The sequence below is a fragment of the Anser cygnoides genome, chromosome 1 (assembly GCF_040182565.1).
Source record: "Anser cygnoides isolate HZ-2024a breed goose chromosome 1, Taihu_goose_T2T_genome, whole genome shotgun sequence".
Lineage (NCBI taxonomy): Eukaryota > Metazoa > Chordata > Aves > Anseriformes > Anatidae > Anser > Anser cygnoides.
This window is the reverse complement of record NC_089873.1, coordinates 191,835,662-191,862,980: the sequence shown is the minus strand read 5'-3', so window position 1 is coordinate 191,862,980 and position 27,319 is coordinate 191,835,662. Positions and strand designations below refer to the sequence as shown.

The 27,319-nt window shown below is 38.2% G+C and overlaps 1 protein-coding gene across 2 annotated transcripts in view; it reads right to left on the bottom strand.

Annotated features, from left to right (window-relative positions):
* Positions 1 to 27,319, bottom strand: part of MIPEP (mitochondrial intermediate peptidase) — a 75,716-nt gene that overhangs the window by 2,369 nt on the left and 46,028 nt on the right. Inside the window, exons 16-18 of one of the 2 annotated variants that reach the window (XM_048072807.2) lie at positions 22,852 to 22,971; positions 6,093 to 6,214; positions 5,222 to 5,295 (exon numbers count right to left, since the gene is read on the bottom strand). In XM_048072807.2, coding sequence (XP_047928764.2) covers positions 5,222 to 5,295; positions 6,093 to 6,214; positions 22,852 to 22,971 — 316 coding nt within the window. The remainder of the gene's footprint in view (positions 1 to 5,221; positions 5,296 to 6,092; positions 6,215 to 22,851; positions 22,972 to 27,319) is intronic. The other variant, XM_066989764.1, reaches the window with a different exon arrangement.

Below are 27,319 nucleotides of genomic sequence, written 5' to 3'. Positions count from 1 at the left end.
ATCTTGAAGCTCTTTTCCAACCTAAATGACTGTATGAACCCTCCAATTTTTAAGATGTTCTATAAAAGAACCATTTTTCTATAGCCAATATGCCCTTTTCTACCAGATATCAATATGGAGGAATGACTGCAGTGCTGTCTAGGAAGTATTTTTCATTGAAGTATAAAAATGGCCATTATACACACAACCTCCACCTCTGCAAGTCCCAAAATACAAAAAAAAAAAAAAAACAACAACAACAAAAAAAACCCTTCAAATATTAAGTCCGTAAAAACCAATTTGGCTGGATGACGTTTAGCTAATTCTCTTGACACTCTAAAATTTATTTTGCTGTGAAGAATTCTTAAAGCCCCTATTATCAATATGTCACAAAAGAAGAAAGGTCAACAGTATATAATGCCCAGTTTTGAGGTATGGGAAGACACGAAACTGATGCTGGGATTATCTTTAAGTAGATTTAACGTCCCTCTTTTATAAAGTTAGCAAAACACAATAAAACCATTCCATCCCTGGATATTACAAACTGAGTAAAAGAAACATAATTAACTACAATACACTCAGACGTGCAGCTGAACACAGTCTTACCAAATCTCACTCAAAACTTGCTACAAACTACATTTAGTTAGTCTCCGCATGGTTTGTTTTAATTATGTAGGAGAATTCAAAGTCTTTCTGGCAATAGTGATGTCAAATGACCTCGTACCCAGTAGTTCCAGCTGTTGATAATACAAACAGATTTCAGATTTCTTGCATTAGCGGTCTACTGCATTGCTATTTTCCCATCACTGACATCAAAAGCAGACACTAGCAGAATTTGCTTTTGAAAGGGAAGGACGAAGAGTAACTGAGGTCATCAGTGGAGAACTTCTGCAGTAAAATAAGCATGCCCTTATGAAATAAATAACTACAGATTTCAGAGCAGACAACTCCATAAGAAACAGACACTGATGGTATTTCCGTGTTTTAACCTCTTACTCTACCCAGCTGTGTTGAGAATGGTCGTGTCTCCCTTTAAACTCCATTAAAATATATCAAAGTACGATCAGTATGTGCTCAGCACTTCGGTCTAAATGATTTAGTAAGATGTCCACAACGTCTGATGGTTGCAGTTTTAAAATCTAGGAGTGTGTTTTATACATTCAGCCCTCCTATTTCAGCTCAGTCTCTCCCAAGCCTAAGGCAACTGCATAGCTTATCTTCCCTGCTTTGAAGTTTTCTTTCACATTACAGCGCTGTGGTTAACCACACCCTTTTGAGAGATGGTTAGCTGTAACCTACAATCACTGGAAACTGGGAGAAGAATAAAGCCTGTGGCAGAATTTGGCCTCTGCCCCTTTGGAACACTAATTATTTTGGGTCCGTGTATTTTGAGTTAACATATGTTGCCACTCACACCACCTTTCAGGATTTATGCATGGTTTTTGTACTTTCAAAGAGACAAAATCATTATCTGAAGATCTTTACAGCCTCTTCAAATCATAAGTATTCTATCAAGTACAATTTGAGGCATGGAAAAACAAATTTTCAAACTACACTGGAGCAAATACATGTTTATTTACAGATTTAGTGGGCTTGATTACCACATATGCACACAACTGAGTATGACTATCTGCAAAACAATGCAGCACTAATCAATCAAGAACACAACCGCACGTGGATTTTCCACGTGGGCTTCTTCAGAGACCCAAAGGGCAATCTGCCTGCACAAAAGCAGCAGGACAAGCACGCTCTGGAGTCTGTTCCATGCTCTCAGTTCCCAAATCATCCAGTGCTGTACTTTTTCCACTCTGCAATTCACTTTCTGCCTATGCACCTGGGTTTCTTTCCAGTCAGGGAGTGCCAAGGGAGAGGGGGAGGGACGGTGCACACCTAAGTCTTGTTTAGACCTGCAACTGGACCTGGAAGCGACCTGGGTTACCTATCTTTGAAGGAGTTTGGAAGCCCTAATGCCATGTAATCCAGTGAAGGAGAGCCGTGTGGCCAACCCTCAAGGACAGAGACATCGTGTTCATCGCAAACTGTATTTTCTCCTTAAAGGAAAGAAGAAAACCTTTTGGACAAAGAGTTTTCCACTTTTTTTTTTTTTTAATACTTCTGCTATCCATATTTGTGACTATTTTTGTATTATCAAAGGGTAAGATAAAAGGGGTCACTTCAGAAAATTTTTTAAAAGGTTTCAAAAAGCCTTTGCAATGATTTTTTTTTTTATGGGAACAGGTGCCAATAGAATCAAACCCAAACAACAAAACGTATATTGTGTTTTCTAATGAAAGGCTAGTCCAAGCACGAATCTTGTCACTGACTCCACTGGATGGCAGGTCAGATCCTTTATCTTCCCTAATCAGTACATCTATGGAGTTGTGTGCGAGAAAGATGAAAAGCTAGGGTCATATCCAAGCACAAAAGAAAGACAATAGAGAGCTTCTGAGAAGAAAATCATAATAAAGAAACTGAATAAATGAAATGTGCTTGTGAAGTTATCTGTTATCAAACCATCAATGAATACGGCTAACTTCACAACTGGATACGGAAACACTTCAAGGGTGAGGCTACATACAGAAGTCAGGCTTGAACAAGTGCATTCCTTTATTAAAGTTAAAAAAATCAGAAATAATATAGAACTTTTTTTTTTTTTTTTTTAAAATAGGGCACTAGTGAGCTCAAAATCTTAAGTGTTTCTCTGGAAAATAATAAAATCAACAAGCTCCTACAACCAGTGGAATTTGTCTTTAGTCAGGAGTCTGGTGATTTGCTATGGGAGCGTGGCATTGTAACTGATGAAAACCAAGAAAAGATGGAAATCAAGTATTATAGAATATCCATAACGAATAAAAAGGAATAAATGCAACAAAAAGTGTCAGAAGTTGATTGAAATGGCAACCCAAACAAATTAAAGAACAAGTAGTTGTTCTTAATTTTCTCCTTAAATTCTCAATTTTTCTAATAGATATGGAGTGTTTGAGTGTAAACATACAATAAGCTTTTCCATCATTTGTGTTCTGTGATTTAATCTCACCTAATCCAAAACAAGCAATCAAATTATTAACTTGTCAAAAGGCCTGAGTCACCTGAATTTCAATTTTCATGGAGTTAACTCAAGCATGCTTGTTTAAGTTTCACACTGTCTACAAACAAACATCACAATATGCACAGGCAAGGACGCTGACAACTAATAAAGGCATTTTTCTAATAATTATGATCTTTAATATCTTTTTAAATATCTGTTTAAAGTAATATTAAAGAAATTCAGAATATAAAAGTGAAAACATCTTGAAAACATCCGCTGTTTTCTGCAAGTCTGTGCTCTTATCACAGGTGATGTGATAATGCTTGTGATAATCCTCTTGCTAATGCTGATGCAGAGGAGTTATTGCTGCCTGGTTCTCCTTTATGTCTGAATAAACATACCAGCAGGTCCACAGATTTTATGCAAGTCCATCCACAGATGTGTTTTGCAAATTTCATTCAAATAATATTCGATTCCAGGGAGCACATTGTCAACAACTTCAGCATAGCCTCTTGGGCATTCAAGTAAGACTCCATGATCAACAATTAAATAATATGCCCCAGAAACAGAGGAGATAACAAATGTAACTGGTATTTTAAAACATTCTTTCTTCCTCTATGACATGGCTTACAATATTAATTGAATTTGCTTGTGAAAAGGTAAGTTCTTGTCTTGCAACTACTTAGCCCATAATCAAGCTGCAGTTTTTAAAGTTAGGTTACAAACACAGACTCTTCAAGAGCAGTAAAGAAAGGTAAGTTTAAAAGATGCAGATTTATGCTGAAGGAAAAGTAAAACTGTAGATCAGAAATAAAAATGGACTGCTCTAGAGATATATACTCTAGAGATATATAGTTACAGAATCACAGAATTGCAGGGGTTGGAAGGGACCTCAAGAGATCATCGGGTCCAACCCCCCTGCCAAAGCAGGTTCCTTAGAGCAGGCTGCCCAGATAGGCATCCAGAGGGGCCTTGAATATCTCCAGAGAAGGAGACTCCACAACCTCTCTGGGCAGCCTGTTCCAGTGCTCCATCACCCCCACCGTAAAGAAGTTCTTTCTCATGTTGGTGTGGATCTTCCCGTGATCCATTTTGCGGCCATTGCCCCTTGTCCTGTCCCCACAAACCACTGAAAAGAGGTTGCCCAAATCCCTCTGTCTCCCACACTTCAGGTATTTATAAACATTAATAAGATATTAATAAGATATATTAAGTTGCTTAATATATGATGAGTCTAAGGAGAGCAAAGGTTATGGCCTCAAAGACAAACAGATAGGTCAAAGAACTGCATGTTCTAGTTATGAAACTGTGTTGAGTTCATGACAAAATACAGATGCATTGCCACTGTTTTCCTTGTCTTAAAAAAAATGCAATTTCCAGTCTTCTAAGCTGGAGTGATCAGTAGCTGATGAATTAACATTCATAATAATATTAACAATTTAAGAGCAAATTGAAAGATGCTCCTCAGATGAAGTCCTTAACAAGTGCTCAGATCAGGAACAGTGACACTAATGCAAAATTGTTGAATACTGCAACATTACAGAGGAAAAGTCTTTATCCTGATCTCACTGACAGATCTGAGATAAAAGCAGTAGTTTCTCAAACTTTTTTCATTCTCCTGACCTTTTTTTTTTTTTAATATATTAAATATAGTATGTTTTCTATTGCTATAAGTGATTCTAAAAAGTTGTTTTCCAGATTCAAAAAGCAATTGTAATACTGAGGAATGATGAACCATGTTTCTTTATCAACCTTCAGACTTCCATTTCACAAGAATGACTATTGAAAGTATTAATACAATAAAAGCTATTTTGATGACGCTATAAAAAGTTCGAGTTCTTGTGTACAAAATAACTAGATCTATGAATTTAATGTACGTAAAAGTTACGCATTTTTTGTGTCTAAAAATTATAATCTGTTTTCTTTCAAGTATGATGTACTCATTTTCAATTCTTTAGACTGCTTTGTAATACAACCTCTTCCAACACTTTGCCCCAACTATCTCTGTGTAGGTTTTGTTCTGTGGATCACAAGGGTTCAACTGATCGTGACACAAAGTTGACAACCAGTCCACTTAACAAAATAAATGAACAAGTTTTTTCTTCACAAATCCAGTAAAAACCAACATGAAACTAGAAAGACCAGATTGGGAAATAAAGTTAAGGTATGTCTTCCTTGATCAAGGGAATCAAATAGTTCTAACGTTTTTTCTACCTTGAACCATAAGTATGGGCTCTTTTCCACCACCGTGTGCCAGCATCTCTCGACGATACCGCTCGCCCATTGCCCTGGAGAAACACAGATGTTAGAGTAATCTGCAAACACAACCTGTCCAGCTTTCAGTCATATTTGCTTCTAGGATCTCTGCATAACTCAGAGACAGGGACTAAATGAAATCTTCCACCCTGAAATAACGACTGCCTTGATCCCATGTTGACTCCTCAAATTCAAATTACATTTAAAATTATACTTTAATTAACTGAACTAGGCAAATTTTACACGTATGAATATGCGATGATGTTTATGGAAGTTAAACTGTGGACGACATTTTAACCTTCATTGCTCCAAGGGGAAAAGTTACTCTGCTACAACACTCAGAACATTTACCTAAGTGTAAGAACAGTTAAAATTTTTGATGTCACAATTTACGTTTTAATTTCACAAAGCAAAATGAGTAGGACAGCTGTACTTAGCTTTGAAGTTGGTGACATGAGGCTTGTTTAACACCTGCAGTTGCTTTTGATTTCAATAGAAAATTACAAGTAATTAGGCACCCATGAAAGTCAAGTTCTCTAATTACATCTAAATATGGATTTCAGTGCCTCCCAACGGGCACACCTGTATTTTAAAACATAGACACAAATTCTTTGCAACAATGAACACGTCCCAAAGTACATTTTATATCTGTGGCTATTTCCTATTTAGTTACACTCTTAAACAAAAAGGCTAAAAACTAATTCACATTAAAAAAGCCCATCAACCTATGTTGCCCTGGGTATAACACTTGCTTCTTGCTTTCCAGAAGCAAGTGGCACAATATTTCATCATTTCAATCATCATTGAAAATAAGTTTCTCTGTTTTTACCTATCAAATGGGTCTTGAGCAAAACACTGTTTCCACACCATGGAGGCAACAGCCCTGGACATGAGGTAGGAGTAGTATTTGGCACCATAGCCCACAAGATGACTGAATCTCAGATGCCAGGCCTGAAGAGAACAAAAACCAGAAGAGAAGTATTTTTTTTAAATTCTTTAAATTATTCTGTGTTTTCCTAAGCATGATGGAAAAAAATCTGTTAGTATTACAATATGGAATGGTTGAAAAAAAGAAAAAAAAAAAAAAAAAGCCACCACAACCAGAAATCCCAGAATGAACACATCCTTTACTATACAAAGCATTTTTCAAGCTAAATACTGTATATCCAATATGCTGATTATCATCATTGAAATTACATATAAATAGGGTCAGAAGGAAAGAAAAACAAGAAATAAAAAATGTGGCCAAATGTGATAAAAGCCATGTTGCTCTACTGGTCTCAAAAAGAAAACAATCACCATATTACATGTAATGCCACATCTTACCATTTTCCATGCAGATAATGGCAGTATCACACTTAGAAAAGTTACATCTAAAAATATTTGCCACAAACAAAACGATCATAGGAATTTGCATTTAATACCATGCAAAATACAGCCTACCATATGCCAAAAGCCTCATAAGGTAGATGAATTACATCCATACACAATGTCATTGTTCACAGATTTGTTTCCACATTTTCAAATGTATATACATAGCAGATTACCATCTGTAATTATATTGTTATTCATTTCTATATTGTTACTTTATGACTCATTCCAGTGATGGTGGACTTCTTTTATAATCCGCTTTGGTGTCAACTATTTTCTTATGTTTTCTTAGCAGATACAATCAGAGGTATCAGCCTTACTTTCACAGAAATAAAATTCATTTTTTCCCTTTTTCCCTGACTGCAACAGAGTAATTTAGATTGAGAGAGACCTCCAGAGGTCATCTGGTCCAACCTCTGCCCAAAGCAGAGCCAACTTTTATGAGATTTCTCATGGCCCTGTGGAGGCTGAAGAGATACTGTTTCCCTACAGGCTTACATAAATTTTTTTAACTGAAGGTGATGAATCTAGAGATGAAGGAGTGAGAAACTTACTCTTGCCCTTTTGGCTCTCTGAGGAAACCAAAGAGGAGTCAACTCCTGTATCTTATTTGTCCTCCGGTCTAAAGACAAAGGTCTTAATATTATTGTGATATGACTGTTGTCAATTTTTTTTTAGGTACTACAGAAAACAGAATTTTAAAGAGGAACTGGAAGATAAACAGTAAAGTAGCCTAACAGATGTTTTAAATTTAAACCCATAGCCTGTCATATGCTTGTTTTCTTATCCTAAACCTGATGGCTGAAATTCTGAGGCAGCCAAACAGAAAAGTGAGGGGGTATTAGCAGTTTTCTAGAAGTATTTACCTTTGACTGAAATTCTTCTTCACACTCTAAGTAACAATCTCTTGACTTTTGGCAGATTAAATAAACTATGTTTCTTTATTCAAGAAAGTGATGATCCTCATCTTGCTCTCCATTTGCCAAGTCTAAGATGTATGTATATTTTTTTAAAATTACCAACCAAGAGTGTGGAAAAAGAAACTATCTGGCTTTAACCAGTCTTTTTTTTTTTTTTTACCTTAAAAAAAGGTAGCAAACAGCAGCCTACTATCCAGATCATCATGATCTATGATGATCCATGACCATCATCCATGATCCATGACCATCTCCTTGATGAGAAACAAAGCTGTTGGCTCTCTTTTCTCAAGAGCACTCACAAAAAAGTTCTCAGTCAGCAGCAGTTCAGCCATCCAAAGGTGGTTACCTCCACCCTAAGACAGGTGTCCAAAATACAAGGAATTTGCTACAGGTGACCCAATCTAGACTCTACAAGCAGCCTACACAACTAAAGTAGAAGCCTAACTTTAAGGGGAGATGAAAAGCTTCCCCAGACCTCCATTTTCCTGTGGGCTTTGTGGCATGATGCAAATGCCTAAGAATGATAGATATTTGTTTTTTTTCTTTAAAGTAAACTCCAACTGTACCATATCTCACCAGAATGCAAAACACAAAAACACTCAGCTTGGATACAGATTCTCCAGTTTGCTCTGAAAAGTATTATGGTTGCTGTGTTTATACTTAATGCCTCCAGTTTTTCTAACCAGTCCTTTAATTATAACCATAATCACTAAACTAACAGCACAGTTTGAAACAGACCAGAGAGCTTACAGGAAAATCACATCAGCTTTTATTTAATTCCATACTAAGTTTTCCAACTGAGGATTCAAAGTTTTGACTTGAGAGTATAACTCTTGCAGGCATGCAAAAAGCTTTCCTGACTGGTTTAATCTACCCAGAAATTTAAGTAATTCCCAAATAGATCTGTTCAGTGAAAGATCCAAGTTGCTTTTTCTGCTACAAAGGAAAATACTTTCTGTGAGCTTGGCATATAGAAGAATATCACTCCATTCAGAAAGGAATGATTTGAATGCATCATATAAGCTGTAACTAGGACAGTGTCTTTTTCAACAGCCCAGATTACATTGCTCATCTTGCCTTCCTTACATTGAATGTCCACGGAATACTCTGGTACAAGTAAGATCCTGTGCTATTTCTAAGACATCTAATTCTCTGTACCTAAAAGAGCTCATCTTCACCGCTGATCGGCTGATGATCAGCCTGATCAGCTACTCCACTCATCAGTTTTATTGAAACTATCACAAGCAAGCAAGGAAAACAGCTTCTCAGCAGCCTGTCCAAGACCAAAAGCTCGTTTCAGAGAGTGCACCTAAAACAGGACTCGGTTCCCTGTGTCTACACATAAAAATTTGCTTGACTTTGTCTTTGCTAGCGTATTTAAGAGACTTCACATCACTTCCTTTCAAAACATAAAAGGAAGGGATACAGAAAACCAAGCTAAGGTGCTACTCAACTCTGCGTTTGGGAAGGCTCTCAAATATGATGAAGCTGAGAATTCAAAAATTAATTGGCGACAAAGTGGTATTAAAAAAAGAGGGAGAGAGAGAAAACAGGGGATGAGTTAATCTGTATTAAGATAGATGCCTAACACAGGTATAGTACAGACAACTCTCCCTTCATTGGAAGTACAAAAGGAACACGCTTTTAGATACCGAGAGTAATATAACTTCAGTCTTCAAAGGAATCATGCAACTGAGATTTTATTCATATTGCAAACAACAATCCAGGAAATCTGATTATAAACACACTATTTCCTAGTGAGGCTTGAAGCCTATATTTGATTTTTAAATGTTTTCATAATCAGCACAGATTTTTCCACACTCTGGAGTACAAAATGCTCTAGGATGTCATCATTCCCTGTTCTTATTTTCAGTCCTCACACAAAGTTTTTGGTCAGGAGTTCTCAATCCCTTCATTCTGTATCTTCAGTATTTCACCACTACCCATTATCTATTACATTACTCAAGTATATTTTCCCATTTGATGATGTTCTGGTAATTAATTTTTCCAAATTGGACTTTGTTACCTGTAAACAAATATTTAAACATTAAGGTGCTCCCTCTGCCCCCACAAGGAGTTACCTGCCTGCATTAAAAAACTGTTAAAAACCTTATACAGATGAGATTAAGATATATGCAACAAACATGCAAATAGCCCAAGAATACAGAATAATTGAATCATCTAGGTTGGAAAAGGCCTTCGAGATCATCAAGTCCAACCATCAACCTGACCTACCAAGTCCCACCACTAAACCATGTCCCCTACTGCCACATGCACAAGTCTCTTAAATACCTCCAGGGGACTTCACCACTTCCCTGGGCAGCCCATTCCAGTGCTTGACCACCATCTGCGTGAAGAAATTATTTGTAATATCTAATCTAAACCTACCCTGGCACATTATGACCCAAGTGCAGGACCCAGCACTTAATCTTGTTGATATGTATACACTAGTACTCCTTTAAGAAGTTCTATGAACAACAAAAAATAACCACAGCACTGTAATGGTATTTAAAACTACGTGATTCACCTTTTAGCATAAAATTCTGTTTTATTAAAACTACCTATAGATGAAAAATGACTTAATTTCTTAACTGTGTTATTTGTAAAGCCGAATGATTTCTTCATATATATATAAAACCTGACATATCAATTTCCCTTTTGGAAAGGATAAAGGCTAGACATGTAGAACTGGGGCACTCTCCTTATTAAATGTTACATTTTTGGTACGCAGTTAGAAAGTTAATGAAGACTCTGAGTAATCACCTACTTCAAAAAGTTCCATGAACCCATTCCAGGAGTTTATAAAACAGTGTGCATTTTACAGCATAGCCCATGGGGTATGATAATATGCCATTCACGGGTCATGTTCATGCCTGCTTTTTATCCAACACAACAGGCTGAAATAAAGGTGTGCGACTGATCCACTGCAATTATTAAAAGGGCCTTTTCTTCACCAACATTATCAATCTTCCCTTGTAACCACGTCTGAAATGCTTCCAATGTCTGAAGCCTTTCCATTTCTTCCTGTAACAAACAAAAATACCTCACTGATACACGTGCCATACGGATACATTACACCTTCTCAGGAATTTTAAGTAAAGTACTTGTAGGATACATTCTTCGGGTAAGATTCAGTTCATTTTACTTTAGCTACCTCAGACTAGGAGCCTTGCCCAAACTAGTCACAAAGGCTGCCTTTGTAGTCAGGGGACAGGAATATTTATCCTTTTATCTTTGGATGGGGATAGGACTACTGCTCTCGGAGAAAATAAATAATTTACTACTACTTCTAGCTTCTATTTAAAAGTTAAGCCACTTCATTCCTTTTAACAACATCGCAGGATCAGCTAAAGTAAACTGGTTTGAAGACTATATAAACTAATTAAAGATTCAATAATTTGATTTCTAAATTCACAAGTGTTAAGATTATCACAAAGATCAACTCACATAGAAATTTAGATGTGATCCTAAAAAGAAAAAACTGAAAGCAAAAAGCTACAGGTAACTCACTACACAATAATCTAGTTTTTGCTTGACTGTGGGTAATCATTATTCATGGACTCCACTAATTACACAGAATCAGTGGTATAAAATCCTCCTATTTCCTTTGAAAAGGAAGAGCGAGCTACAGAAATTCTTGACTAGCACATAGACTCTTCAAAACGGTCTTCAGCAGTTTGTGCTGTGACTTCAGCTATTTCAAAGTATATTTAAGTCCTTTTTACTTTGCATCTTAAAACCAAAATCACAAGTGAGGACCTGAAAAGACCCAACACTAAATTAAGAAAAGTATTTACATCATTTACGTCCTCAAATTACAAAATGTGTGCTACAGTAATTACATCAAGGAGCAAGTTGTTGAACAGTTTCCATGAGGAACAATATATGATGGAGATGATTTGGTGCCACCCCCCCTCCCCTTTCTTAATTAAATTCTTATTCTGGCAGGAAACTCAATGGAGGAGCAGCCAACTTATCTCAGGGGCTACTGGGTGGAGAACCCCTGGCTCTGGCAGTAAGCTGATATTACTGCTTCTAATGCCCTTGAACTTGGCTATCAGCATGGGTGGAAAACTCTTGAGAATCACAAAGAAGCTGCAGGCTCTGGTAACTCGGGAGCCAGAAAAGAACAGCAATTAGCACGGAAATCAGTACAAGCTATTTCCCTCTGCTGAGAAGCAAGGTTTGTCAGCTAGTGGGATTCTAGGACAACCCGCTTCTGGCAGGCAAACAAGCACACTGAAAGTGAGCACTGGCACTCCTGTGGCACTGTCAGCCACTCCTTCCAGTGGGAGCTGGAGGTCAATGGAATAGAATATCCTGAGTTGGAAGGGACACACAAGAATTGTCAAGTCCAACTCCTGGCTCCACCCCAGAATCCGACCGTGTGTCTGAGAGCACTGTCCAAATGCTTCTTGAACTCTGGCAGGCTCAGTGCCATGACCACTGCCCTGGGGAGCCCGTCCCAGTGCCCGACCACCCTCTGGGTGCAGAACCTTTCCCTAACCCCCAGCCTGACCCTCCCCTGTCCCAGCTCCATGCCGTTCCCTCGGGTCCTGTCGCTGTCCCCAGAGAGCAGAGCTCAGCGCCTGCCCCTCCGCTCCCCTCGTGAGGGAGCTGCAGGCCGCCATGAGGCCTCCCCTCAGCCTGCTCTGCTCTGGGCTGAGCAAACAGAGGGACCTCAGCCGCTCCTCATATGTCTTTCCCTCTAGATCCTTCACCATCTTTGTTGCCTTCCTTTGAACACTCTGATAGTTTTACGTCCTTCCTATACTGTGGTGCCAAAACTGCATGTAGTACTCGAGGTGAGGCCACACAAGTTGAGAGTGGATTGGGACAACCCCTTCCCTCTCCTGGCTAGCTATACACAAAGAACCCAGAGAGCTGCAGTTTACAGAGCAAGAACTCCACGGACATTTTTCAGCACAGAAAAACAGTAAATTCATGGTGTGGTGCAGATCTCATTGGATGCTGCACATCCAGCTTACCACTTTTCCCATTCTGATGAACAAGCTGTGCAGGCTTTGTTTTAAAATATCAGTGGAAAAAAATGCTTTTAGCAAAAAAAAAAAAAATGTATTACCTCATGACCAGGAAAATTTTGTCTCACTATTTACCTTTGACTCCAGTTTGCATTTTCATGCTCTTCAAACCTGTATTCTCTCCCAGATGGAAGTTCAACATCTCCCTTCTCAAAACACAAGGAAGATACTCAGGAGGTTTCACCACAAGGACCAGACACCTTGATGCAACAACCACCATTCATCAAGTAGAGAAAATGTAAGTCTCTTTCATTCATCCCCATGACTTCCAGGAGTAATGTGCTAATCTACTTGAATGAATGCCCTTCACTGAACCTCTTCTGTGCTCACTTTGGTGTAAGAACTGAATTTGCAGCTAGATGAGCTAAGTTTCCTAGTAAAGCTCCTCTTGATATTGCCTGTGGACAGTGGCCGGAGCGAGAAGCCCAGCACTGTGAACAGAAGCCCGGGCTGTGCCTGCCAGGTTCCAAAGCTCCAGTTCTGCTGCTGGGTGCATTTATTTTGGGGAGGCCAAATTGTCACCTCGCAGAATTTATTTTTCCACCTTTCTGTTTAAATACTAATTTACTTATGACATGAGAAAAGGATTATCACATACATTTTATAGCTTAAAGAATTTGATTCTGAAACAAATCACAGGATTTTTCCCGTTAGTTACATAAGTTTGTAGCGTGCTTTGAAGACATCCTCAACTCATTCCCACTTGAAGAAACAATATAATGAGTTTTGGGGTGCAGATGTTGCAAACTCTCTGTGCCAGGGGCTACCTCTGATGAAAACCTACTGAGTGACGATTCTTTCAAAAGGTATGCATCTGCCTGTTTGGTCCTTTCCTTCTGTATTTTTGGCCTGAACTCCTCTAAGTTTTATAGAATTACATCATCATCATTCTAAAGTTTCACAATAATAAAAAAATCCAATAAAAAGTTTTAAGGCCACTTCCTCAGCTGCAGTTTCTAATCTTGTTTAGAATAACAGAAAGTTAATTCCAAGAAACCACATTTTATACTGCTCCCCCTAACTTGCTTAATGTCAGGACTTCGCAGTTTTTCAGTGTGGTGCATTTCTGTGCTAGGAGTGGGAGAGAGCACAAAGTAAACCAACCCAGAGACATCGCTGACATTTTAGAAAGCAAGTCAAGCAAAAGATTAAGAATTCAATTTATAACACTTCTGTGTTTTTATTATAAAATGATAAATAAATCTAGCAAGGCAGGGAATGTAAATATTTTTGCAGTTGTTTACACTAGGGAAGAGGAAAGGAATTTAACATGCAATTAACCACTTAGGTGATTCTAGATATGTACCATATGGTCTCTGATTTACTTAAATTAAAGAAAAACATTTCACTTTCATTTATAAACTATTAATGCATTTGAGCTGCTATAGCAAAATCATTTAAAACTATTTCCTCTTCACCCTCTTCTCTCCTCCTTCCAAAGAGACTGGGGGAAGGGGGACATAGGAGACAACAAAGAATACCAACATCAAAAAGCTGTATTTATGATATGCGTTGCTCCACAATCCTTAAAACATTGATTAAAAGACATAGAGATACAAAAAATGATATATTATGACCTTATTTGGACATACTGAGAGACAGTGTTACCTGTAAACATTATAACTAGTTTGAAAAGTAAAATAAAAAAAGTGTGCAATCAAGAATTTTCAAGAGAGTCCTTAATGCTCTAACACATAACTCCTACACAAACGCACACACATGCAATACACACACACGCCATTCTACTACCAGTGAATAACTTCTAGCACTGCCTAAGTTTTAAAAATTCTTAAGCCCCAGATAACCAGAATCAGGTCACCAAGCTTTCCTTTGGGTACAGATTCACATTGAAGCTCAAGGTTTTTATTATACTTTATCAATTAAACCAAATTTTAAGCACTGACCCGTTATTTTAAAATAAACATCATGAACTTCTTAAAATAAGCACTTACAAAAAATATAAGAAATATCTTAAGTAATGCTGTAACTGCAAAATATTATTTGCCGGTACAACTTAATCATGTAAATTATCTGTACTTACACTGGAAGATGAGATAGCTAATGTTTTACAATAATGCTCATTTACTATCTTCTGCCAGCGTCACTCCAGACAGGGATACAGGGGATCATGATTCTAATCCTGAATCTGCAATAAAATGCAATATGAACTTGAAGAAACTGCTTCTTTGCCCCTTCTCAGTCTAACTGCCAAATCCTAGTAAGGGAGGAGGATAGGACTTCTCTTTCATCCTTCTCTGGTTTGACTGCAAGCTTTTCATAGAAAGGAGAATCTCCCACTGTGTTCGAACAGCATTTCAGTCAGGTCCTTTAGCCCATATTTATGTGATACATTCAGTTTTATCTATTGCTATCAAATATAAAACCACTACTGCAATCCTGGGGGGGAAAAAAGGAAATGTGAGATACGAGAACAAAAATATGTACAACTAAACAAAGCAATCTGCATTTATATATATATATATTTAGATATCTATGAAAAACATATATGTATCTCAAAATGTTACTAAGCAATGTATGCAACTATTTCCTCCACTGTTCTTTAAAATGCTACTAAATGTAAATATTATCGCTAAAGTATGTTTGAGTTTCATGGGGCTAACACTTGCTAAAAGAATGTCCTTAAAAGTGCTTCATATCTTCTGGTATCTGTAAACACTCCGCTGCCGTAGATAGTTGCCCAGTGAATAGTGTCATATTTCCACTGGAAAACAAATCTTCACAATATTTGCCATCAGCATTTTCTTTATCATAAAATGAACTCAACTCCAGAAAGACAGAAACCTAAACAAACCTTGAAGGGCAACTTTAAGAGCTTTTGAAAGTTCCAGCGACTACTTTAATAATGAACGCAGCAGGGCACCAATCTTTCTGAAATGGCTTTTAGCTATTAATTATTTATAGAAATATCACTTCCCCAGAGTTCACTGTGTACTTCTTTATTAATCTTTTCCTCAGACCCAGACTCTTCAACTTGATTTTATAGTATACTTTTAAGAAGGCTCATAAGAAAACTAATCCAGGGATTTGCACTTTGTGTAAACAACTCTGGTTTCCAACACAGCAAGGTAAAAGATTACTTTGAAGGGGTTACACAAACTTCAAGAGGTTGAGTAATGATGTATGACTTCACGTCTCTTCAAAACACTCCAAAAAGTTGAATAAGTGCACCATCAGTGTCTCTTCAATTAATTGGTTGGGAGAAAAAGTGGAAAAGCAATCCATTATGAAGGCTCTCTGCAATTAATACGAAATGTACGTCTCTGTGATCTAGAACAGCAGTTTCTTTAAAATTCCCTATAAAGGAGATCCTAGAACTGCTGGGTGTATTTCCCTCTTCAACAAAAGAGGGAAAAGATTAACAAGAGTTTAAAAGATTTGGTACTAATCATAATTCCATCTGTTGTATATTAAACCACTTTTCCTTTCTACTATTGCTTGCTTGCACATAAAAATTGATTATCATATTATCAATTCCAATTCTGTATTTGTCTTAAGAGGTTTTCAGTACCAGAACATACATGCTCGTCTGTGCCCACATAATTTTTTTCTTTCCTAGCCAAATAAACTCAGTTTTCTCAACTTTCCTCAGAGATTTCCAAACCTATTATCTTTCCAAATGCTCTCATCTATATTTCTTCCAGGTTGTCTAAATCTTTTTAGAGTCATTCATCTACTACAGGACACAACATTTGGCCACTGCTAAATCCCCAACACCAAATACCGAAATATCCCTAAAACATATACATTTTCTTTAGCAGCATTCCATGAATAGTGCTCTTTGGGCAGCTACTGCTCTTTATATACTTATGTATCTAATCAGTTTCCTGATGCACTACTTTGGATTTATTTTGAAAGGATGAAATTCACAATATTTTGAACACTCTCCAAATTCTTTGGATCATTTCAATTATATTTTTCATGATTTCTGCAATCTTTGTCTACTGGAGGATTTTCTATAAATCTTATAAATGAGCTCTCGTCCAAATCATTAACTAAAACACAGAACAGCAGTAATTCCTAGACAGATGTCTGGTAACCTTCACTTAAAATTTCCCAGTCTGAAATGAAGCTTTCACTCGCTCTTTCAGCATGTTTTCTGCATGTTGCCTCAGCCACAACCCCAAAGTTTGCCCAAATAATTATAATTTGCGAGTGTCAGAAAGCTTGCTAAGTCTAGAGTTATGCTATCATCTGTCTCCTTCTTATTCCCAAGGTCAATCACTTTATTAGGATGAAAAGTGTATTTTGCTGTCTCAGATGGTTCTTAACAAAACCATGAAGTTTTCTTTTACTCATTTGATTGTTCTCAAGGTGCTTGCAGACTCCTTAATAAGTGATTCTACTACTTTTTGAGTGATAAAATCTGAACAATTGGTATGCAGTTCCGAAGTTCTCCTCCCTTAACTATCGTAATAACACTTCCACTTTTCCTAAGTTTGTGAGTGATAATTCCTTTAGGTCAGTGACTGCTTTGAAAAAGTTAAATACTCTGACTACCTAATCAAAACTCATTTATTTTTTTTGAAAAAAATACTGAAGCACAGACAGGGAATATTTCTGCTTTCTCTAGTATCAGTTGTTCCTCTCTTACTAAATCCATACTCTCCTTGATCTTAGTTCTTCAGTAGTTATTTAAATTTTTATTACCTTCGCTGCTTGCATTTTGCAACTCAGCTTTTCGAGCCTTTTTTCTTTTGAATTCTTGTATTCTTTCAGTAATTACCTTTTCATATTATGATCTCTATTTTTTATGATCTTAATAAAGTCTTTAAAGCTCTTGATTCCTTAGCCCCAAAACTTCTTTATATCAGGATAATTTGCATCATTGATTCAATGCCCTTGATAACCACACATTGTCTTTTGAATCCTCACTCATCTATTTTCTATTTCCAGCAAATATCAGGCAAGCTTCCTCTTTCTGATGAATTTTTAAATCATTATTGACCTTTTTGTTTTTTTAGCTGTTTGAAACTTCTACAGTTTTAGCTCATTAGAGCTTATTCTGTCTTCTCTTTTTCTCACTTTTACATGGCTTCTATGTTTCCAATAATTTTCTTTCCTCAGATATTCAACTATACAGGCTTTCCTCCTGCCTTGGTTCTTTTCAGCATTTTGTTGATTGGCACTAAATGTTATGCTCTCATCCGCAACCCAGTATGGGTGCTTTAAAAAAACTCTTTGCCAACAGCAACATTTTAGCTGTTCTTCTTTTCCTTTAAAACAGGGCATTTAGTTTTGCTTAGGCCCTAAGATTGCATGAGTTTAACTTAGTAAATCTAGGACAAAATTGGGAAGGTTGTAGATAAAATAAGTATTACATGAAATCATAGTTTAAATTTAATAGGTAGCTACTACTTACCCTTCGTTACTAATAATTTCAAGATTCATGTTCACCACTTGAGTCAAGGTTTCAGAATTCAAAACCACTTTTATCTTCAGAGGTTAAGGGTTATCACTTATTTATTTTAAGACAGCTGCCTCATTACTTGCGCAGCCTGACTATTCTCTTTTTTGTGTGTTACTGATATTCACACGAACTGTTAAACAGGACAGCAGTTATGACTACACATTCTTATTTATCACTCCAAAGACCTAAGAAGAAATTGTAAGACAACGGATACCACAAAGACACATACAGCAGACTCGATAACAAGCTACTTCACTCGAACTGCCAGCCAGCCCTAAGTGAGTTGAGGAGCAGGCCTGTTAGGAATGATACTTTCCTCTTCACTGCAGCATCACAACTGATAGTGATCATGACCAGTACAAGACTGCAATAATGAACTTCAAAAAAACACATCATCTCCATGACCTCAATTTCTGGCCTCTGGCCTCTGCTTCTAAGCATGAGGTCAGGTCACCTTCAAACTCCAAAGAAAAGGCTCTTAGCAAAGAAAATGTATACAGCTCTTCTCTTGCTCTCGGGTGTTCTTAAGCACAATAAAAAAGGGACTTGGGCACCAGGTGACAATGTGTGCTGCGGAAAGATGTCTGAACCTATTTCTGCAGAGAAGCTAGTTCTGCATGTTTACTGCCACCAACTCCTCTTCAGCTGACCAACTTACCAGATGTCTTTACCTGCACCCCGTGAATGAAACCCTTATGCCCTCAGCACCCATGGGCAAGCCACATCTTCCTGTAGTACCTGACAGTTTCCACAAGCAAGCACTCCAAATGTTAGGTTGCATATCATCCATTGATTTCTTTTGTGAAGAACACAGCAGACAATCCCAGCGAGTTCAAACAAGGACCTAGGTGGAGCTCTCTAAGGTCAGGATCCCTGTCTGGGCAGAGTCCCCCCAGCTGCAGGAAGAAGAAAGACTAACAACCACATTGGTGATACACCATTTTTCATACCCTTCTTCCCTCTAGGGTATCTATAACAATACCTGCCTTGTTTTCTGTTGGCAAACTTGGCTGGCTAACATATTTGGTCTCACAGATGTTTTGGGCTCTCCAATCACTAGCAACCATAGCCATTAAGAACTTCTTATACTGCCAACTGAAAAGAAAACTGCACTCTGGACAAAAATATATAAGCATAATTAAACCTGTAACCTAATGCAATTTTTAGGCCACCAGTAGAAGTGGTCCTTCTGAACTAATGTGTGTCAACATGCTAGACCGAAAACTTATACTAGCAAATTATTTAATGTTCCAAAAAATATCAAAAGGCTCCTCACACAGCAACACATTCCCTTCTACCACATGTAATTACAATGATGTGTGTGGGTTAATTCCAAAACTGTATTTTACATTCAAGTATCACACAAGAAATCCTTCCACGTTTCTAAAAAAAACTTAAGGCGACAATTTTAAAAACTGCAAAATGGACTATTTGGCAGCAATCTACAAAAGAACAGAGATTCACTGTGCCTCACTCTTCAAAACCAATTCTCCTTACAATCGCAAGTCAAACAAGCATCTCCCATCAAGATTAGAATGAAGAAAGGTTATTAAAACAAATGGTTAATATACAAGTCCACAATATTTTTCTGAAAATAAGAATCAAAACTTCAAACTACTTCATTATTTCACAAATAAAAATCACCTATGATGATTTGGGCAGCTGGTGTTTATTGTAAAACTACTTCATTATTAGGAACTCTTTCCTGTAACTGCAGGAGGCTGCAATCTCCACTATCAATGCAGTGCTTGTTTACCCTGTGTCTCATTTTTTGTTTCCCTATTGAACCAAAACCCACAGCAGGAGATAGGAATTATTATGCTTGGCGCAGGACTAACAATGGTGTATCATTAAATTTTGATGTCCGTTTCAAAGGAAAGTAGATTTCAAGTCTAAACTTGGGGGACAGGCAAGGGACTAAGTAACAGATCATGGGGAGAAACTTTGATCGTGTCTCGGGTTGATCAAAGGGTCACCTGATACTTTTTAAGAAAGTCTCTCTGGGCATCTTGGAGACAAAGGTAGAAGAGACCAAGAGAGATACTCTAAAAGCAGACAGCGTTATCAATTGCAAGGCCAGCCACGGTAAATGGAAACTTCACAACAGATGAGAAATAAGCTATGATTTGAAGAAAAGTTTTGAGTAAAAGCAGAATACTGCATTCCCCAGAGTACACAGATTTCAACACCAAACACATTCAGGAAGAAGTGGCAGGAAAATGAGCGGTCATTATTATTTAGTTTATCTTCATTTCTTAGGAGAGCCAAAAAGAAGATTGCTTGCTTTTAGAGGCATCACATGGATTCAAGAATCCAGCCTGTGCAAAACGTCTATTCATTTTCCAAGCTCAGCAACGCAGATCTCTGGCAACAAAACTACCAGACACTACAAAAACAGGCAAACAGATAGATTTCCTTGCCCCCTGCCTGGCAGTCGTCAGCTTCTGGACTTAGCAACAGAGCAAAGAAATCCCAGTGGAATTTCACTCTCCAGAAGCCAGCAGCAAACTCGGTGTCCTTTTGAACAGATAAGCAACGGCCAGCCAGAAACTGAGATTTGCATTCTTCAGGAAAACAAAGTCTTGTGTAATACTGTTTCTCTGGGCTTCTGTCTGTGCAGTCTCTGCTCTCTTTCCTTTCTGCCTTGCGTGTGGCACCAGCTTCTGCAACCGTCTGTGTCAACACAGCCAACGTAAATACTGCGGCACACAGCGTCAACCGTCTAACTGCCTGTAAAGCTTATCTGAATGGCAAATACAGACTTTTACAGGATTTTCTTCCCAGTATCCCTACTATTGCTGGACAGGATATTTGCCGAGGATAATGTTTTGGTTTACCTTCAAACAGGTATCACTACCTAGATACAGCAGCATTTACTTACTAGGTGTAGTTTATGTTCCTCATTTTGGAAGTGCTATAACAAAAAGATGCATGCAAATTGTCCTGCTATCTGAGCTGTGTCTCAGAAAGACAGAAATGCATCTGCTGAAGATATTTGCTGTGATTTTACTTCAAAACGTGCACCTGCATGATGAGACTGAAGCCCAAATCCATTTGAAGAATATTTACTAAGTTTACTTGCCTGTGAAGAGCTGTAAGAGGGAATTGAGGTTAATTCTTATCAGTAGATAATAATGGATGCTTGTGCAGCCCTGGCAGACAATGAGACTACAGTAAATCACATTAATGCAGTAAGATCTTCATTAAGGAAGAATTACTTTTACCCAGCAACCCTAAAACTTAAGATACACAAGCCTGACATAATCATTTATAACTGAGTCTAAACCTATAGGAAGCAGGTAAAATTCCCATCATCGAAAGATTTTTTCTCTGCCAGCCTTGTATGTGCCTAGCAAAATGACAGATGAAAATAAGAGCTGGTTTGTCTTACCATATTTCAATGTCACACTCTGAATTGAAAGGAAGGAATATTATCCTCTCTTCACTTAAAGAAACCTTTTACCTACAAGACATTTACCTTTTTCTGGATTACAAATTAAACTGCAAGCATATCTTAAATTTGGAAGAAAAAGCTGCAAAAGATAGCAAGCCAAATAACAGACATGAATTACTGTATAGAGTGCTTACATTTTCATAATGTCTCAGTAGGTTTTACTGAAATTTAAATTATATTAACATTCCTGACTAGACACACAATTTTACATTCAATCAACATGAAGAACATGGACTTTCTGACAATTCAAACATTCATAGTACTTTTTGCTGGGATGAAGTTCCATGCCAAAACTTGTTATTCGTATTGAGGCTAAGCTCATTATGAGATGTTACACTCCTTTGAAGGTAACAGCTAAATAAAAAATATTTTAAATGGAACAAAAACGCAGGCTAACTTCCAACGCAGGGAACCGTTCCATTCACCAGATAACTAACACCTGCAGAGGAATGGTGTAAAACAACACTTATAAAAGTGCTAAGATGTCAGACATCCGAAGATACCTTGCTTCTACATTTCTGGCTTTGCCAGGCCTGCAGAAGCGTTACAGTTTCAATGAGGAAAGGGCTGGATCTGCTAACACCCTTCTCCGAGAATGTGAGTCACACTTTTGGTAAGCAAAAAGAACATTTCCTGAAAAGCAGAAAGCAAAGAAAGGAACTGGGTATTCTGACCGAAGAGTCAAACAGCGATTCAGGCTATGCTCCAGCTGAGAAGTCAGCTCCAGAGAGAGTAGGGAGTCTCACAACTGTAATCGATGTAAACTGAACCTTCAGATGCTCACGTGTAGTACAGGACAAATGCACTAACAGTCACGATGAAGATCAAAATTATGTAGTTCAGTAAAATCAAGACTTCAAGGAACACTTTCAGCCCGTTTTCCAGGTACAGCATGAAAGAATAAATGACACGCCAAAAGTCACAGCAGTACAGTCAGAAAAACTCACTTTGAAGTTCCGCTCCGCATGACTCTCTTTCACGTACTGACATTCAGTATGTAAAAACCTACACACAGTACAGTGTTTTGTTGACTTTTACAAACAGTCCTTTGTAAAGCTAGAATAAACCTGGTTGTCAGTGCCTTCCTTGATGAGGAAAAAGAAAAGGTAATTTAGTTCATCATGGTAAGCTACAGTCATACAAAAGTGTGTATATTAAGTAACTCTTGTTCGTTAGCTCAAAATTACCAACACTCTGGATAAAGTAAATGAAAGAAAGAAAACTTTTTCAACATAACACCACAAGAAGCATGTGAGTATTGGGACCGGGGGCAGGGGGACAAGTGAGGCTATTAATATGCTATTGAAGAAAAGGTTCAACTTTTGGTACCTTTTCTAGTTGCTATGGTATGTTGCTAGCATGCTAATACTCACTGTATTAGGTACATATGGCAATCCGTAAAATTTCTCCTGTGTTTCCTTTAAAATTTCTGTGGTTGACTTTTGAAGAGGATGTTTCCCATGGTAGATTTGGTCCAAGGAAGCATAGAAGACCTAAAGAGATAGAAAATGTTTGTCTTTGGCACATGGCCTTGGCATCTGACAACCAAAATAAATAAATAAATACATACATAAATAAAAATAGAAAAGAAACAGAGCGGGAGAACAGAGGGGGGGAAGAGTTTAAATCTATCTGGTTTTGTAAATCTTCTATTTTTACTATAGCACAAAAGGATAGAAAAAGGTTTTTGCAGTACACTAGCCATCACTGTCATGGCCTATCATCAATACATGTTTAGGTCACTGAGAGCACTGGCAGTACTAGATCACCTACATTTTTATTTAAAGTTAAGACCTTGTCAGTAAAGCCTTCCAAAAAAATCCCCCTTGAAAAAGAATACCTTAAAATAAATTTAATAAAAAGATTTAGGGTTATTCAAGTAAATACAGCAAAATAAGCAATTCTAAGATGTCTGCATGCAGCCCTAAGAACAAATCACACCTGTGGGGGCAAGCAAACACCCAGGCAGTGAACATAAGCACAGGGAGCTGCTGATGCTGCTGAGTTTTTGCTAGAGCACTCTCATGGTGTGGTACTAAAGCAGATGCTGCCTTTGTTTTACCTCCCACAATCAGAGGAATAAACTGCTCCAGCATAAGCTCAGCCTGAGCTCACACTGCACTAGTGAAGTACTGTGGCACAGACGTAAGGGCTGCTCATAGGCAATTTCTGTGTACAAGCATGTGAACTCTGGCAGTACACAGATGCATGACTGAATCACTGGGGTGTCTGGAGATCAGGAAAGCAGCACAATAAAAAGACTTTTCAGGTCAATTTAGCAAAGAAGAATATCTGGCACTTGAACAGCAAATACGAAATAAGATGCGAAGAAGATATTGCCAGGGCTCAATTTGTGCCATCACTGGAAAAAAATGGAGCATTTATTTTTTTATATGATGATTTCCTGTTGTGTCGAAGTGCTGGAAAGACAGAAGAGGACACCCACTGCTGTGCAAAACAGTATTTTGAAGAAGTTTGGTGGATCCCGATACTTAAGCCAAAGTGTTCAGGTCAGGTTATCCTGTGGTAGACAGAATTCATATGAAAATTGACAGTAGGGAGCCTCCAAAAACTTTTGTGCAAAGGATGAAGCAAATAATTTGGCCAGAGATTCATGCACAGTCACACTCCCAGAGAAACTGCAATGCCTTTCCCAATGACAGAAACACATTGTTTGTTTAAGAAATTACAACCACAAAATGCAGAAATTTTATGGAGAAAAGGCTACGTGGATGTTTTATATGATCTGAAAAATACAACCCCCTCAACCTTTGAAAAAGATTTATTACGAAATTTGGATACAAAACCACTCCAAACTCTTTCATAATTTATTTCAACTCAACACAGTTTGGGGACAGCTGGACACAACACATGCTTACACCAAAAATGTGAATGTTTTCAAAGGACCATATTCCCTCAGTTTGAATAACCCATCTTGATAAATCCATTGGTAGTGTTTACAAGCAACAAATGTGAAAACTCTTTTTTTTTTTCAAGAAAAACTGAGGGTTATAAAGGAGAGGGATGACAAAACCCCAATATGCAGGAGCTGGTTCTGAATTTTCTGCTTGCTTCCTACATGCCAATGAGGAGAAGAGGTCAGTAAGACCTAAAACTCACACGGGTAAGTCATTAATGACATGTTCTGAGGATAATTTCATGAAAACACTGCACCAAGTGGCAAACAATGACAACTCTTGTTTTAAATCAAACTTCGCAGGGGTTATTTTTCCTTCATTACATTGATAACATGAAAACTAAAAATCTAAAGAAAAATCCATACTAACTCATAAAGACTACAATATTTTTACTTTTATCTTAGAAGAGAATGAGGTTTGGTAATGCTTTTGCTTGTTCTTTTCACTGTCAGAGCTAGTCTCCAAAATCCTGGCTTGCTTTTTTTTTTTTTTTTTTTTTTTAAACAAAGTTTAACAAGAGTGACAGCACTTAGAGCAGCAAGGGTAAGAGAGTATGACCAACAGTAAGCACCATGAGCAGGTCTGAAAATTACCTGAACTAACAGTGCAACAAAACTCATTTTCTTCTGTCAGTCTAGGCCTCTCTGGCTCTGCAGGAGCCATTTCACACTGACTTCCCTCTCCTGTCCAAAAACCCAAACCAAACACCAGGAACCTGAGCATCTGATCACAGAATGTGGCATCCTGCTTCACCCCAGCCTTGACCTCTTTCTTCCAGCTCCCTGCTTCGTTAGGACTGGTTTGCAGTTGCTCTTCTGTGCTCCACACAAGATGGAGTGAACTGTGCTGCAGAAGACCTTCTCTAAAGTAAAATTTGGAGTCGAGTAGCTTGTGGTCAGAGAGCTGGAGCAAAAGCTCAACTCACAGCCAGGAAGTGGGGAAACAACAGCTGAAGGCCAGTGAAATGGTCTGCCTAAAGAACAATGCAGTAATAGAGAGCAAGGGAAATGAGTCATTAAAGCCAGCTATAAGCTCTCCCCCGATCCTGGCACATGTAAAGCGTGGGAAGCAAGCTATGAGCCAGGCCACCTGGAAAGCACAGTAAAAAAAATCCAGCCCCGAAAATAAACTTGGATGAACTTTATATCCAAAAGCATTCCCATCTATGAACCACAGTTGTGTGTTTATGCAGGCCTTTGAAATAGGAAGAGGAGACACATCCCAGGTCCGCACGATTTTAGATGATGCCGCTGAGGAGCATGCTAACACTTAATGTCAAGCAGCAGTGAGAAGACGACTTCTCATTTCAGTAAAACCCATTTCCCAAAAGACCTAGAAATATAAAAAGGCCATCAAGTAGTTGTCTATCTGCGTATAGCCTTTCCATTTTGCAGTGACATTGCTATTTATCAGCTTAACTCGGTTCTCCAGTTCCTTCTGACTCCCTGCCCACTCATTAGGATTAACGTGTAAACAGTTCGGCATTTCCCACTGAAGTTACTGCTGGCTTTCTGAAAGACTCCGGGACTAAATCTGCACGGCAAAAGCTTTATGAGAAGATGGATGGATTCTCATATCTTTCCTCTTGACTAACTGATTAAATGAGCTGGACAAAAATAGAAGATAGAGCTATAATGAAAAACAGTGTAATTTCCTATTTTCACATGCCAATAGACTTATTTTCTGACCAGATGACAAAAGAACCTTTAGGCATTTTCCTCACTGCTAAAAAAGAACCATAAGCATTTTTATTTCTTTTGAAGGCCAAATAATGCACAGCATCTAGTCGTCAGTACAGAACATGCTCTTTGCAAAGCCTGGATAAAAGGTATGAAGAGTCATCATTCACAGTCTTTTCAGACTGTACTTTTAGTAGTGCATGGATACTTGGGCACCTGCAGATTAAAATATGTTTTTCTTCAGTGAATTATTATATTTTTCACAGAATCATCTAGGTTGGAAGAGACCTCCAAGATCACCTAGTCCAACCTCTGACCTAACACTAACAAGTCCTTCACTAAACCTTTTGAATTACCATGAGTAACAATACAAACTTATACAAAGGAACATGTGAACTTTAGATATGCGATGCAATCAAGTTCGCTGGGACATTTTTGCTGAATTAACAAAGTAAGTGGCTTTGCCAGCCAGTGTCTTTCGAAATGAGTGCATACTTCTGTAGGCATTTTAACTGGAATCTCCCAAAACATGGTACTGAAATTTGGAAATGACTAATATTATTCAGTGTGGCATTGTGGTAGCTTGTCAGGGGTTGAGACCAGCTAAAGTTTAGTTACATGAGAGTAATTTGAGGGCAAACAGCCTGCTTAATCACTGTGTCATTGCCAGCACCAGCCAGTTATGAGGCGCCGCAGGAATCTGAGCCCCACAGAGCTGGGTGTTCTCTCCTCACTTCTAAATCTACGGGGTCTGGAGTCCCCCAGGGACAGAGCCACGAGCTACCCCATGGGAGGTGGGAGAAGCACCTGAGGGTTAACAGCAGCGGGGGGGGGGGGGGGTTGCCCAGCCCAGCCCATGAGACCACCACATTGACCCCTTCCTCAATGTCCTTCTGGAGCTCGCCATCTCCCCTGCCACAGGACAGGAGCACTGTGTCATTCATTATCTACCTGTGACTCAGTGTTCTTGTTCAACAAGCCCATTTAGTCCACACACAGTCAATATGGTCTCAAAACTTAACAGGAAATATGTATTAAAAGTTGAAAGGAAATCCATCAGATCTCTATAGAGCTGGTACGGACACAGAATAAAGAACAGGTGCACCTGAAAGCACCTGACCATCACTGTGGTGGTTACTAGTCTGTACATTGTCAAATTATTCCAACTGTGTTGGTGGACTTCATAAAGGTCATCACTTAAGCATTCTCAGTATAACTTTTATTTTGATCCAGAATTGTTTTCT